Below are 14,386 nucleotides of genomic sequence, written 5' to 3'. Positions count from 1 at the left end.
ATACATATATATATATATATATAAATCTGTGTGTGTGTTTAGTAAAATTCAACACTGTAATACAAATGACTGACCTGTAGCTGAGTTTCCAGAGCAACTGTAGCCCCCTCACCACAGTTCTCATCCACAATGACCACCATGTGGGTTAAAGAGTTAACTTTCACTTGCTCAGATTCAAGATCATTTTGTAGTTTCTAGTAAGGAATAAGCAAAGTGTAAACAACCCACATATTAAAAAAGGTACAAAATTGGGGGGGGGAATGAGAAACATAAATCGGGCAATATTATTAAAAATCATTTTGTCAAACTCTAAAATACATTTAAAACAAACCTAATAAAAGAAAAACAAACAATAAGTCTGTAATAAAGTCCTGTCGTTACAACACTGCAACAGCTAATTCTGCTGGTAAACCACTGTAAATCAAAGTTAACTGGTTATTGTTTTGTGATCCCGCCAGCCCCCAATTTTAAACATTATACTACATTTTTATTAGACTAGAGTTCTTCCTAAACCTTCCACAGTAATGTATGTGTTAGCTTCTGCTGCTAATCTAGGAACAGGAGGTGAATGACCAGTAAAGAGAGAAAGGAAGGAATTCCTCCTTTACTGTGTGTAATGTGAAGATGAGCAAACTGATTCAGGCAGATTATGATCAAATTTAGATAGGGCTGATCTGGGTAGTGGGCACAGCAGAGGTGCAGAATAGTGAGAGTGATGGGTTATGGGCAGCTTACCTGCTTACCTTTTTTTGCAAAATAAAAAACAAAGAAGACTGTCAATCAGTGAAAGCTTTAACCTAATAGGATCTGATGGAATCTTCTATTACAGCTCTATAATATATTTCAATCTGATTGTTTACCAGAGAAAGATAATTGTTTTTCTTTTCCAAAATGTAACTCTGAACAGAAAGGACCTGAAAAAAAGACCAGGCCAGGTGGAGACCCTTAAAAATTAATTTATTAGCTGTAAAAACTGTACATTGAGGTGGGACATTAGGTTTTCAACCTATACTGAAGTATTGTATTAACCAAGGCAGTAGATTGCAATTATGTGCCTCAGCTGCAGTTAGCTTCTCCAAATAGCTTTTCTGGGCCTGTTGGATGCAGAACAGCAAGATGCCCCGATGATTCTCAACTGGAACTGATGTTTTTAGATGCAAGCCCATTTTTTTCTTGGGCCTTCTCTTAAAGGACTCACCAGGTGCCGAAAGAAGGCCACACGTGTTGGTAACATAATTAGGGACACACACGCTCAGAACCCCTTTTATTTGAAGACACAAGCTTATATACATGGAACAATTTTGAGAAGGCACATAAGGTCCCCAAAAGGCCTAATAGGTTAGGTGGTCCTAATATATTAATAAGCTCAAATTCCCATGTTTGTACAAGACTAGAGTAATTTTACAACAAATGTAAATTTAGCTGAGGTACTAGGTACAGCAGTATGCCTTCAAACATTATAAAATCAGAAAACATGAATGGCTTTAGGTTTTGTGTCAGAACTAATTGACCATAATTTGTTGTGCTATGTGATCAGCAATATGGTGGATTGCCCGTGGGACAAAATGACAATGCAAGTCTGAAAGACTACACTAAAGGTGGCCATACACCTTACGATTATCGGACGCCACTTTTCGTCTGATGATCGAACCGTCGTACCATTGTCGTACAGCGGCCCCATTATGCCCCGATTATCGCAAGGTTCAATTAGCCGTAATTAAAGAAAAGCACCTGGATGAATTGCGGTAAACAACAGCACATATTTTCGTTTGCGCATGAGCAGTGTAGATTGTACGACTTTTGACATACGGAAACGCCACTAACCTTGCAATAATCGTACGATCGACCAAAGTTTTCAAACATGCTTGAAAGTCAAAAGTCGTACGATTGTACAGTATTTGTGGTTGTACACTGCCCATACACCTTGCGATTATCGGACGAAAATGCGATTGCATACGATTGCCCGTGGGACAAAATGACAATGCAAGTCTGAAAGACTACACTAAAGGTGGCCATACACCTTACGATTATCGGACGCCACTTTTCGTCTGATGATCGAACCGTCGTACCATTGTCGTACAGCGGCCCCATTATGCCCCGATTATCGCAAGGTTCAATTAGCCGTAATTAAAGAAAAGCACCTGGATGAATTGCGGTAAACAACAGCACATATTTTCGTTTGCGCATGAGCAGTGTAGATTGTACGACTTTTGACATACGGAAACGCCACTAACCTTGCAATAATCGTACGATCGACCAAAGTTTTCAAACATGCTTGAAAGTCAAAAGTCGTACGATTGTACAGTATTTGTGGTTGTACACTGCCCATACACCTTGCGATTATCGGACGAAAATGCGATTGCATACGATTATCGTACGATAATCGTAAGGTGTATGGGCACCTTAAGATGAGCAAGGTAAAGGTAGGTCCATACCTTGACTTTTAAGTGATATTCCAAGAGTAAAGATCCAGAATGTTGTAAGAAACAGGCAGGTAATTGAATCTGCCAGTGTGTATCCTGCAAGGGGTTAAGTCTCCATTCACACATAGGCATTTTTAAGCGCGCAAGACATTAAAAGCAATGCATTCCTATGGGGCTTGTTCACACCTGCGTGTTCGTATGCACAAAAACATGCAACATGAGGAAAAAAGTACATGGAGATATTTTGGCGGATTTCAGAGCGTTCTGTCCCCAACAGACTGTAGTGTAGCTGCAGACGCGTGCAAAACCATGCATCTATTAGAAATTCTGCTTTTAAACACGCGTTTGTGTGCGGGAGTTTTTGCACGCAGATACCGGTATTTCAAAAGCCTTAGTGTGAATGGAGGCTTAGGGCCCGTTCACACAAGTTGCAGTGCGTTCCGGCCCGTTTCTGGCCATAACGCACTGCCTCGAATTGCGGCTGGCTCACTTTTTAGTGGGGCAGGAGGGGGCGTGACTGGCCATTGAAGTGAATGGCACCGTAGCCACGCCCTCCGGCCACAATGCGATCGCCCGCACAGGATCGCAAGGCAAACTGTGCCTGCGGTCCGATCAAAATAGTGCTTGCAGCATTTTGATCGCACCGGACCGCAGGCACAATGTGCCTTGCGACTCAGTGCGGACAATCTCATTGCGGCCTGAGGGCGTGACTACAGTGCCATTCACTTCAATGGCCCAACACGCCCCCTCCTGCCCCACTAAAAAGTGAGCCGGCCGCAATGCGAGGCAGTACGTTCTGGCCAGAATCGGGCCGGAATGCACTGCAACTGGTGTGAACGGGCCTTAGTGTTTTGGGTGGATCTGCGCTTTAAAATGCTTGACAGGCAGCAGCAGTACAACTGTCACTTAGAAACTGATTTAGAAAACCTTCATTATTTTATAAGTTAAACGCCTATACAAATATGTTTAAAACAGATAACTAAGGAACACATTTTTGCATACTTTGTGATCTTCAATTTGCTTTTTAAAAGCCTCGAAATCATCCCCGAAAGATTTTCTATCCATCTTGTGAATTCGCTCTTCCGTGACAGTCAACCAGTCAGACAGCTGGTCCAGTTGTTTTCTCTGCAAATCCATCAGCACTTCATGCAACCTTCCAAGAAGCAAATTAAAAACAAGTCAAACCAGGTAAAACAAGAATTTGTATTAGATAACATCTCAAGACCTAATTGCATGCTACAGGCAGGATTTTCATCTAGTACCTGGCAAGCCTGTACAACATGATCTAGTAGCAATTCCTCAGTGAACTATGAGAAGTAATTAAAAGGCACAACAATGCAGTAAAAATAGTACTAAGCTATGTACTATTATTAAATCCAAATATACATTGCCCAGTAATGTATTTCTTTACATCTTTGCCCAAGCACTTACAGTCATCATGTTTACAAACAGCTTCCTACAACTCTCTCAGCTCTGCTTCCCTGAACTACCTTGTCCAGTATAAGTTCACAAGGAACAGATCAGTCTGCAGCAGCTTTCCATCTACTAGCTTGGGGCAGATAGGAGGGGGAGCAGGGCAGTGCCTTGCCTTGCTGTGCCTGCGTTTTTGTAGAGACAAGTGTGGCTTCATTGTGTTATGGAAAATTTGGCTTGGGCTATGCGTACAAATCTACGCTGCGCTAAAAGGCACACTTCCAGATATCAATGTGCGCAAAGCGCAACCAACTCCACCATGCTTATTGTGCACGTTGTATTAAGCTCTTTGGTATAAGGGAATTAAGTACTTCCGTAGTGCGAGACAGATTCAGGCAAGACCCTGATTCAAGCTGGAGGTTCAGTATCCAAGAGTGGAAGTCCTGACTAGCACAGTAGCTCCGATTATTTATAAGGCACAAAAGGATAACGCCCAGAGGGAGATGGCTTTACAGCATCAGCCAATCAGCCCAGAAAGTACAGTTACATAATAAAAGGGGAGTGCACCGTAGATGCGCCGAGAAACGTGCATGACTCACTTCCGCCTTTGTTTTAAACACAGGAAACATGTGTCGAGATTCGCGCCATTAGCCTATGTGCTGAGTCATGTCCATTGCTCTGACCAGCCACGTGTATGCGCATCCGCCATCTTGGCCAGCATGGACCCCATTCAATACTGCTCATAATGACCAGTATCTGTTGAGATCATTCTACTTGTTCTTACAGGTTTGAGACTATCTGTGTAAACATTGCTAATGCTGTTGTCAATGAGCGGTACCAGCACACTAGCAAGGCATAAATCAATGTCTTCTTATAAAAGCAGATATGTACCCAGAAAAGGATAGCGCAGCCGCAAGAGAAATATAATACATATCTCTCGTTATGCAGACTCCGCTTCGCTAATGTGTATAGACGTACGCCGGCAATAGGCCCAGCGCATTGCGCTTGATACTCACAAACCGGCACACACCACGAACACGTCTCTAAGCCCATGAGAAGGTTTTCATACTGACGGTTCTACCGCTGATCCCGATTAACCCAAGTACGCTCTGCTAGAGCGTGCCTTGGTTGAATCCGACACAGGGAGACAGGAGACAATCTATAAAACACACACATCCTAGAATAACATGTCCACATAAGTCCATATAATAACATTTCCACGATAATAGGACCCTGTAAAGGGAAAGGAGCCACCCTAAAATAGTATATTAGTGCCGGTGCTCAGGGAACCAGTGAATTCTACATGAGACTAAAACTTTTAAACATCAAGAAGCAGCATCCATTGTAAATAATTATTTACTATTTGAAATAGCTTTAACCCTTTCACTGCTAAGCCCCCAGAACGTTTTTAACCTCAGTTGACCACACCATTTTTGCAATTTTTCCCATTGATTTGATTTTCTACTGCTGCGTAGACCCCCACCCAAGCCATATATTTTCTGAAAGCACAGGCCCGGTAGAATAAAAAGATGGTGCTACTAATTTTGTAGGTCCTGCGATAATTGTGCATATGTTTATTAAATCAATATTAAAAATACACAATGAAATTGATAAAAGCGCACTAAAATCAGTATCAGTAAAAAAAAAAAAAAAAAAATCCGACTTAGGGCAGGTTCACACCATTTTCCGGAAAAGATCCTGAAACACAGTGCATTGAGTTTTGCCGCTTGTTTGCTGCAATTTTGCCGTGCTCGGGAGGTTTTTCTTTTTTTTTTAATGGTCTTACAGGTGTGTTCCAATGCGTTTGTATGCGTTTTTGATGCGTTTCTGTGCGTTCCAGTGCATTCCAGACCAGACAAATTAAGACAAGCAGTATTTTTATGGTCTGGTCTGGAACGGACTGCACTGGTGTGAACAGAGGCCAGAAATAGCATAGGGATACATTAAGATATATTTTGGGTCTGGACACAATCTGGCCTGGCCTGCAGATAATCTGGATGTAGTGTGAATGGGCCCCAAATCTAAAAAAATAAAACTGTATTTATATAACAAGTATTTGTAAATTTCCACTGGAACCTTCAAAAGTAGTTTTTTAATCCAAAACTACCATTGAGAAGCTAAATATCCATACAACATACAACTAATGACAATACTATTAAACTACAAATCCTATAACCTTTGCCTAGAGCAAGCCCAGTTGGGCAATATTTGAGTCTGTAACGTAATCTACTAAAGACCAAGTTAAAGTGCAAGTGTAACTATTCTTTTCTTTTTCTGGATAAAGTTTTGAAGGGTTAGAATCTCTGTGACATTTTTTTTGCTGTCTGTCTACAGTGGGGAGAATTCCACCTTTGAAAATGTTCACTGGAACAGGTTTTCCACTGGGAGAACTTCCTAATTACTATAACAGACAGAGGGAGTAAACAATGGCATAAAATTAGCTGATAACATAAAGACAACCAGTGTATTAAAACATCTAAGTTACAAAGGCTGAGAATTGTTTTACTGGTTTATACAAAAAAACTATAGAGCCATGTATGTTTATGTTACAGTTGCATAGAGACTGATTGGGCTATTACACACGTATTTTCCATTGCTTGACATTAAAGCAATATATGGAAAACCATGTAATACAGTGGAAAATATATGTGCATAAATGTATACAGTCATGTAAATGATACTGGTGACATATATATGGAGATGCATGCCCTTTTCCTCCAGTGTAAGGGCCAGTTCACACCATATGCAGTTGTGATGCAGTACGTTTATTTTGACTGCTGCAGTCAAAATACATCACAATGCTTTCCTATGGGCTTTCTTGTGCTTTATTCACACCATTGCAGTGTTTATAAAGCACAAGAAAGCCCATAGGAAAGCATTGTGATGCATTTTGACTACAGCAGTCAAAATAAACAGACTGCATCACAACTGTATATGGTGTGAACTGGCCCTTAAGAGGAAGGGTTCATCAATACAATGGGTTGGTTTTTTTTTTATAAACTGGAAAAAAAATGTTACCACTGCAGTCATAAACACAGGCCTATAGACCAGTGTAAGAAGTGCTGTTTCAGCTTTAATAAGAAAGTCACACAATCATTATAATGTTCTGGGAGGGGAGAAGGTAAACCACCAATGGGAATTCTTCCTAATGGAGATATACACACACAGGTCAGATTGAGTGATTATAACCATAGATCTGCAGCTAAAACAACGAGCTGTAATTGAATTTCTGGCGAAAGAGGGTTGCGCACCTAAGGAAATCCATAATCAGTAAAAGAATGTTTATGCGGACGCTGTAGTGGAATTTCGGTTTCTCCTTCTTGAAACTTCTTCACCCAACGCCACACATTGTAAATGTCCACAACAGCGTCCCCATAAACATTTCCGTAACTGCGTGGCCCTCTTTTCAATTCAATGTAATTCAGTCAACCAGTTTTCACTGATAATTTAAATATCTGTTTTGGGTAGAGTTCACTTTTATACAAATTTATATGTCCAAATGTTAAGAAACTTAACCCACCGAGACTGTCTTTCCATGCTTTCTATGCGGAGAGATTCCCAACGTGAATTCAGAAGGGTCATTTGCTCTTGAATCTCATTTTCTTCATCCACCGAGAGGTCCCCTTGGGCAATCAGCTGGTTTCCTGCCTGCAAAACATTTCCTACACTGCTCTGGTGTGCTGTCAGTTCCATCATGAATGCCTGAGAAAGAAGAGGGCAAATTAAACATTTTATATTGTTGCAATGAACAATCATCTTGAATCTTTGTGGTTGATTCATTAAATGAGTATATTAGCTGTATGCACATCTGTCAACCAATCAAGTAAAAAAGGAAATGTCTCTAGTTTATGATTGGGTGTTTATTGTAAATACGGGTTCACTTGGAGTCTATAATATGCACCTTTAGTAAATTAACACCTTGGTGTACCATAACTTGGGTCTTAAAACTCCTTGAATACTTTAAAGATGAAATCCAGGCAGATATAAAAGATGCTCTATAATCATTATTACATCAATAACTTTACGGTATCAGTCTCTTACAGTAAAATGTACAGTCTGCACAACGGAGTTTTAAAAATGAGGGAGAGAAAGAGCAGGAGGAACCAATCAGATGTGCATTGCAAGGAGCTTTCTGATAGGATGAGAGAGCAGGGTGAGAGGGAGAAAAGCTCATCAGTCTTTTGACTCTCCCTTCACTGTCCAACCACAGGGTGGGGGGGATAAGTTAAAGTGAAGCTGCAGCAGAGAAATATCAGGTGCCCTTCTCCGCTAGACATGACTGTGCTGTGTGGCAGAGATGTAAATCTCAGAACCAGATGGACAGAAATACATCTGTGTGTTTAGTGCTTTGCATGGTGTTCAGCTTTAATATTATTCAGCTTGCTGTAGATAATTTCTGTATTACATATAAAGCTAATTACATACAATGAACGTACATATGAGACAGAACTTATATTTTGGATATTATTTGTATCCAGAACCCCTACAAGAAGGATGTTATAAAACTTAGCTAGCAATTACATGAGATACTGTCCTCTTCCCCTACCTTCCATTCCTTTATCCACTTATGAAGCTGTTTAACTAAAACATGAACAATCAGGCAAGTCTTGCCTGTCAAGTGCAATGGTGATTGTTCAGGCTTCTTGCCAACCTTCCTTTTATGAACTAAAACAGCTTCTTGCATCTGCACTGCAGTTCTCATATACTGTTTGAAAGTGTAAACCAAGGTGAACTTTGGCCTCTTTCCATTAGTTATCAGCAGTATTTGCATGAATATGGACATAGATTAAGACACTGCAAATTTCTTATACTTGATGAAAATGATTTAAAGTGACACTAAACTCAGGAGTTACAGGAGAGCTATGGGGGCAATCTTTTTTGCCCATAGTTCTTCTCAGGGTCCAGAGAGGACATATACCGAAGGGAATTTATCAAAACTGGTGCAGAGAAAATCTGGAGCAGCTGTGCATGGCAACCAATCAGCTTCTCTCTTTAATTTTTAAATCTTAAAAGAGAATCTGATTGGTTGCCATGGGCAACTGCTCCAGATCCTGTTTGCTCCAGTTTTGATAAATTCCCCTCACTGTGTCCTCCGGATCCCCAAAACTTAGTATATAGCGGGCTATTGCCCGCTATATGCTGATAGCGCCGACAATACTGGATCCCGACAATACTGCTGAGATCCACCCCACTGGCTGATTGGCAGCTCGCTCTGCCTTTCTAGAAGCAGAGCCAGCTGTGTCCGCCCCCTCCCCTGTCTGTTCCTCCAGTTAGCGCTGGAGAAACGGAGACTGGAGGGGGGAATCCCTGCGGAGAGTAGTGACTGACAGTCATAGTTCTCTGCAGGGAGAGGATCGGGAAGTCAGCGATCGGTGGTGTCTGTTCGCTGACTTCCCGATCAATAGAGCCGACCTGTGACAGCTTCCTTGTCACGTGTAGGCTTGAATTATGGAGATAAGTGTTTTCACTCACCCCATAATTCTCCGTTAAATCTTAAAAATTCATTCAAGTACCCTAACTATTAACAAACATGTAACTTATTCGTGTATCACAGCTGTAGATCCTTAAGTCATCTCTGAATTCATGCTGACCCTGTCCTTCCTTCTGGAGGGTTGCTACTTTTTTTCCTCATGGTCCCTCTGTGTTTTATAAAGTAGCCACCACTCCAAGCTCGCTCCTGTGAAATTAGTAAACTAAACAAGAGATTGTAGTCCATCACGGGAGTGAGCTTGGAGTGGTGGTTTCTCTACAACACACACAGCACAGGGACCATGGAGAACAAAAGTAGCCACCCTCAGGAAGGTAGGACAGTGTCAGCATGAATTCAAAGATAATTGGAGAATCTACAACTGAGTGATACCCAAATAAGATACATTTTTGTTAATAGTTAGGGTACTTGAATGCATTTTTAAGATTTAACTCTTGAGTTTAGTCTCACTTTAAAAAACAAGAGATTAGAATGAAGCAAGATTTTGCCCACTAAAGTGATAACATTTCAACCTGTGTTTAGAACAGCTGACTCCAAACTTTTAAGTCGAGGGCACATCATATATTTTGTAAATATTTGCAGGCCGATAATAATAATTAGTTTTATAAAGGAATAAATAAAGTTTAAATGAATGATTAAGTCCCCCTTCCATCCAGTAATGCCCATTTGAGTACCCTTTCCACCCAGTAGTGTCCATCCCCTTACATCCAGGAGTGCCCATAAAAGTCCTCTTATACATCCAAGAGTGTTCATCAGAGCCTCCATTCCACCCAGAAGTGTCCATCAGACTGCCCCTTAAATCTAGGAGTGCCCACCAGAGACCTGCCCCCTTACATTCAAGCAGGGAGGTGAAGCAAGTCTGAACAGAGGAGGTCCAGCAATCTGTAATGCTGAGGATGGGGAACCACATTGGTTGCTAGAATGCAAACAGTCCTAGCAACCAACCACAGCAGAGGGGGGGAGGTGGAAATCTGTGCTAGGGGCTGGGGCAGGGTTACAGCTGCCTGGCAGTGGATGTGCAAGTCTCCGTATTTCAATACACAGAATGGTGCATGCGCTGCCAGTCAGAGGGGGATGCTGAGGGCTGGATAAAATCTTGCAATGGGCGATCCCATGGGCCATAGTTTGGAGACCCCTGAATTAAAACTTTTTTTCTCTATTTATATATTCAGTTAAACCCACTTCATGAGTAGCAAATTGTTGTTTAACTTCTTCTACATCATCCGATATATCATCTTGGTCCTGAAAAGTGTCTTCTGCCATAAGAAGCCAAGTGAGGACATCTTCAAGGGCTACTTGATAGCTATCAAGATCCATTTCTACTTCAGTTACTGTACTGTGTGTCTTAGGACCAGAGTCTCTATAAGGTTCATCTGAGACCTGCTGTAAAAAAAAGGGAAGAACACATGAAAAATGATAATAGACTTTCAATACATTTTTAAAATTTGCTTTAGGAGATCTCAGCCATGGCTCCTGTGCCTCTGAATTACTGCTAATAAGGTTACCGTTTAAGCAGGGGGGCAACAGGTTATCTTTATCTGTTATCTTTATCTTGGACAAGACATTTCAAATTTGGAACGCAATTAAAGTGTTGTTTGAGGTAGGCCATGTAAAATGACAGAGCGGGGTCAGCGCATTCTGAAGTGCACAGTGCACAGAAGTCGCAACTGTCTGCACAGTCAATAGCTACAGATCTCCAAACTTTGTGTGGCCTTCAGATTGGCACAACAACAGTGCGTAGAGAGCTTCATGAAATGGATTTCCATGGCCGAGCAGCTGCATCCAAGCCTTACATCACCAAGTGCAATGCAAAGTGTCGAATGCAGTGGTGTAAAGCACGCCACCACTGGACTCTAGAGAAGCGGAGACGTGTTCTCTGGAGTGACGAATCATGCTTCTCTGTCCGGCAATCCGATGGACGTGTCTGGGTTTGGCATTTGCCAGGAGAACGGTACTTGCCTGACTGCATTGTGCCAAGTGTAAAATTTGGTGGAGGGGGGATTATGTTGTTGTGTTCTTTTTCAGGGGTTGGGCTTGGCCCCTTAGTTCCAGTGAAGGGAACTCATAAGGCATCAGCATACCAAGACATTTTGGACTATTTCATGCTCCCAACTTTGTGGGAACAGTTTGGGGATGACCCCTTCCTGTTCCAACATGACTGCGCACCAGTGCACAAAGCAAGGTCCATAAAGACATGGATGAGCGAGTTTGGGGTGGAGGAACTTGACTGGCCTGCACAGAGTCCTGACCTAAACCCGATAGAACACCTTTGGGATGAATTAGAGCGGAGAATGCGAGCCAGGCCTTCTCCTCCAACATCAGTACCTGACCTCACAAATGCGCTTCTGGAAGAATAGTTAAACATTCCCATAGACACACTCCTAAGACTTGTGGACAGCCTTCCCAGAAGAGTTGAAGCTGTTATAGTGGCAAAGGGTGGGCCAACTCAATATTGAATCCTACGGACTAAGACTGGGATGCCATTAAAGTTCATGTGCGTGTAAAGGTAGGCATCCCAATACTTTTGACAATATAGTGTATGTATATATCTTGCTCTCTAAGATAACTGTGCAGAAATACCTGTTCATCCTGCCAGCATCCTTCACTTCTGTCTTGTGGGGAAAAAAGAACTAGCCATAGGGTTGGATTCCTGTGGCAGCACTGTTGGGCTACCGTCTGGCTCCCACAACCTGACCTGAAGCAATGCTGACGCACAACATTCCTGTAGTCCAACATAGTTGACCTGTGACAGCAGAGGTAGCCAAGCCTCCTGGCCCATATGAGCTCTCTGACTGTCATTGGCCTATGTAGGGAGTACCACTGTCAGCAATGAAGGATAGGCAAGAGGTAGCTGTGAAGAAGGTGGAAGGAACCTTAAAAGAAGAATTTGCACCCTCTCAGCTTTTAGTCTCTGCACAGGCAAAGCGGTCATGCAAGTATTATTAAATCCAGAAAAAATGATATTTATCACAATATATTTTTTTTTTAACTGAGGGCCACAGTATAAGAATATGTGCTATATTTACATATTTACATATATTTGCTTATTAGTTATTTGTTTAGAATGATTTTAATTCAAACAACTTAAAAAATAGAAATGTGCGCTTAGCTTTCTAAAGAGGGAACATTTATTTATTCTTAAGTTTACTCTTACTAAAAAGTTGTTCCAGCAAACATTATACATACGAAGATGTGAGTCTTCAGATTTCTGTTTCCTGGGAATGAGCTTATGACATAGAATACATGCTGGAACATGGAGTACACACCCGATTGGTTGTATCACTGCTGTCTAACATTTCAATGCATTAATTTTTAATAATGCTCTTCACAAGCTTGTAAACAAGGGTGGGGGACAACAGTAGACTTTAAAGAGATGGCTCCATTAAACATGAACTCACTCCAATTGTATGGTGCATTTTCAGCAATTAAATAAAATATCTACATCTTTGATAGACTGCAAGCAACATAATGCTTTGGGAAGCAGTTCACACATCAGAGAGAAGTCTTTATTGGATTTTACTGTGAGAGTGTCCAATAATGCTTAATCTTTTAATTGTCCTAAACTGATGCCTTGGGGTCTCTCATATTTTAGTTATAGTACAACTGTTAGAAAAGAAATATGTAGCTGACCATTGTTGGCCTCTTTTTGAAAATACTAGTTTCCCAGCTGTCTCTGGTTTCACTACTTCTAATAACAGTCCTGGAACAAGCATGCAACAAAAAATGTGGCAATAAATGTGAAAATTCCTTATTTCTTTACTTGATCTCAGTTAGCGACTTAAAACCTATCCTGGGGGGGAAACAAGGGTTAACTGCTTGTTTAGGTCTAGGGTACCAGGGTAAAAGACTTCTGCACTCATCCCCACTCCCACACGCTCCTTCCAGACTCCAAGAACAGCACCCACAGCTTCTTCCCCCCCCCAAGTTCCAGCAGTAGGAGGCCTACTGATGTCATCACATACAATGCAGGGCCCAAAGCCCTGCATTATTTGTGAGGACACCAAGTCCACAAGCTGGAGCGTAGGGAACATGAGGAGAGCAACAACTGTCAGGGAAGCGGTAAAGTAAAGTAAAATACAGGAAAACTGCAGTTCTTAATACCCATAGACCTAAATAAACAGTTAACCCTTAGCCCTCATTCACACGAGAAACGGCTGGCTCGTACAGATCCGGGCTGCGTGCACGGCTGTATCGGGCAGCTCCCGAGGACAGGTGCTGCATGTGATTTCTAGGCAGTAGCCTGCCCTTCCCTATGGGAGTACACGGCCGTAAGATGCTTTGCGGCCGCCCAAACAGTTTCTTTTTCTCGGGCGGGAGCGCGCAAAGAAAAAAAGGTAAGTTTAAACCGCTGTTTTAGCATTTTGTTTTGTTTTTAAAACTGTTTGCCTATATCTACTGATTGATAGCAGTAGATATAGGCAAAAAAACGGGAGGGTTTAGAACCCCTTTAAGTTGTTAATTCAGATTTCTTGATCGTTGCCGAGATGTTTCTACACCTTGATTGGAGTCCACCAGTGCTAAATTAAGTTGATTGGACATGATTTGGAAATACACATACCTCTCAACAGAAGACCTCACAACTGGCAATGCATACTGTATCAGAGCAAAAGCCATGAGGCCAAAAAAACTGCCTGCAGAGTTTAGAGACAGGTTTATTGCAAGGCACAGATCTCAGGAAGGCTACAAAAAAAAATCTGCTGCACTGAAGGCTCCCAAGAGCACAGTGGCCTCCATAATTCCAAATTGAGCAATCGAGGGAGAAGAGCCTTAGTAAGAGAGGTGACCAAGAACCCAATGGTCACTCTGACTGCGCTCCAGAGATCCTGTGTGAAGATGGGACAAAGTTCCAGAAGGACAACCATCACTGCAGCCCTCCACCAATCTGGACTTTATGGCAGAGTGGCTAGACGGAAGCAAAACACATGAAAGGCCCAGGAGCCCCAGGAGTTTGCAAAAAAGATATTGGAGGACTCTCAGACTGTGAGGAACAAGATTCTCTGATCTGTTGAAACCAAGATTGAACTGATTGGCCTCAATTCTAAGCGTTATGTCTGGAGGAAAC

General features: G+C 41.9%; 1 protein-coding gene across 1 annotated transcript in view; it reads right to left on the bottom strand.

Moving 5' to 3' along the window:
• The window catches only part of LOC108786943 (utrophin-like), a 583,766-nt gene that overhangs the window by 434,236 nt on the left and 135,144 nt on the right, over positions 1 to 14,386 (bottom strand). Inside the window, exons 10-13 of the mRNA XM_018556366.1 lie at positions 10,507 to 10,707; positions 7,357 to 7,538; positions 3,426 to 3,576; positions 75 to 194 (exon numbers count right to left, since the gene is read on the bottom strand). Coding sequence (XP_018411868.1) covers positions 75 to 194; positions 3,426 to 3,576; positions 7,357 to 7,538; positions 10,507 to 10,707 — 654 coding nt within the window. The remainder of the gene's footprint in view (positions 1 to 74; positions 195 to 3,425; positions 3,577 to 7,356; positions 7,539 to 10,506; positions 10,708 to 14,386) is intronic.

The sequence above is a fragment of the Nanorana parkeri genome, unplaced genomic scaffold (assembly GCF_000935625.1).
Source record: "Nanorana parkeri isolate BGI_ZX_2015 unplaced genomic scaffold, ASM93562v1 scaffold235, whole genome shotgun sequence".
In the NCBI taxonomy this organism is placed as follows: Eukaryota; Metazoa; Chordata; class Amphibia; order Anura; family Dicroglossidae; genus Nanorana; species Nanorana parkeri.
The sequence above is the reverse complement of the archived record's forward strand: the minus strand, read 5'-3'. Positions and strand labels throughout refer to the sequence as shown.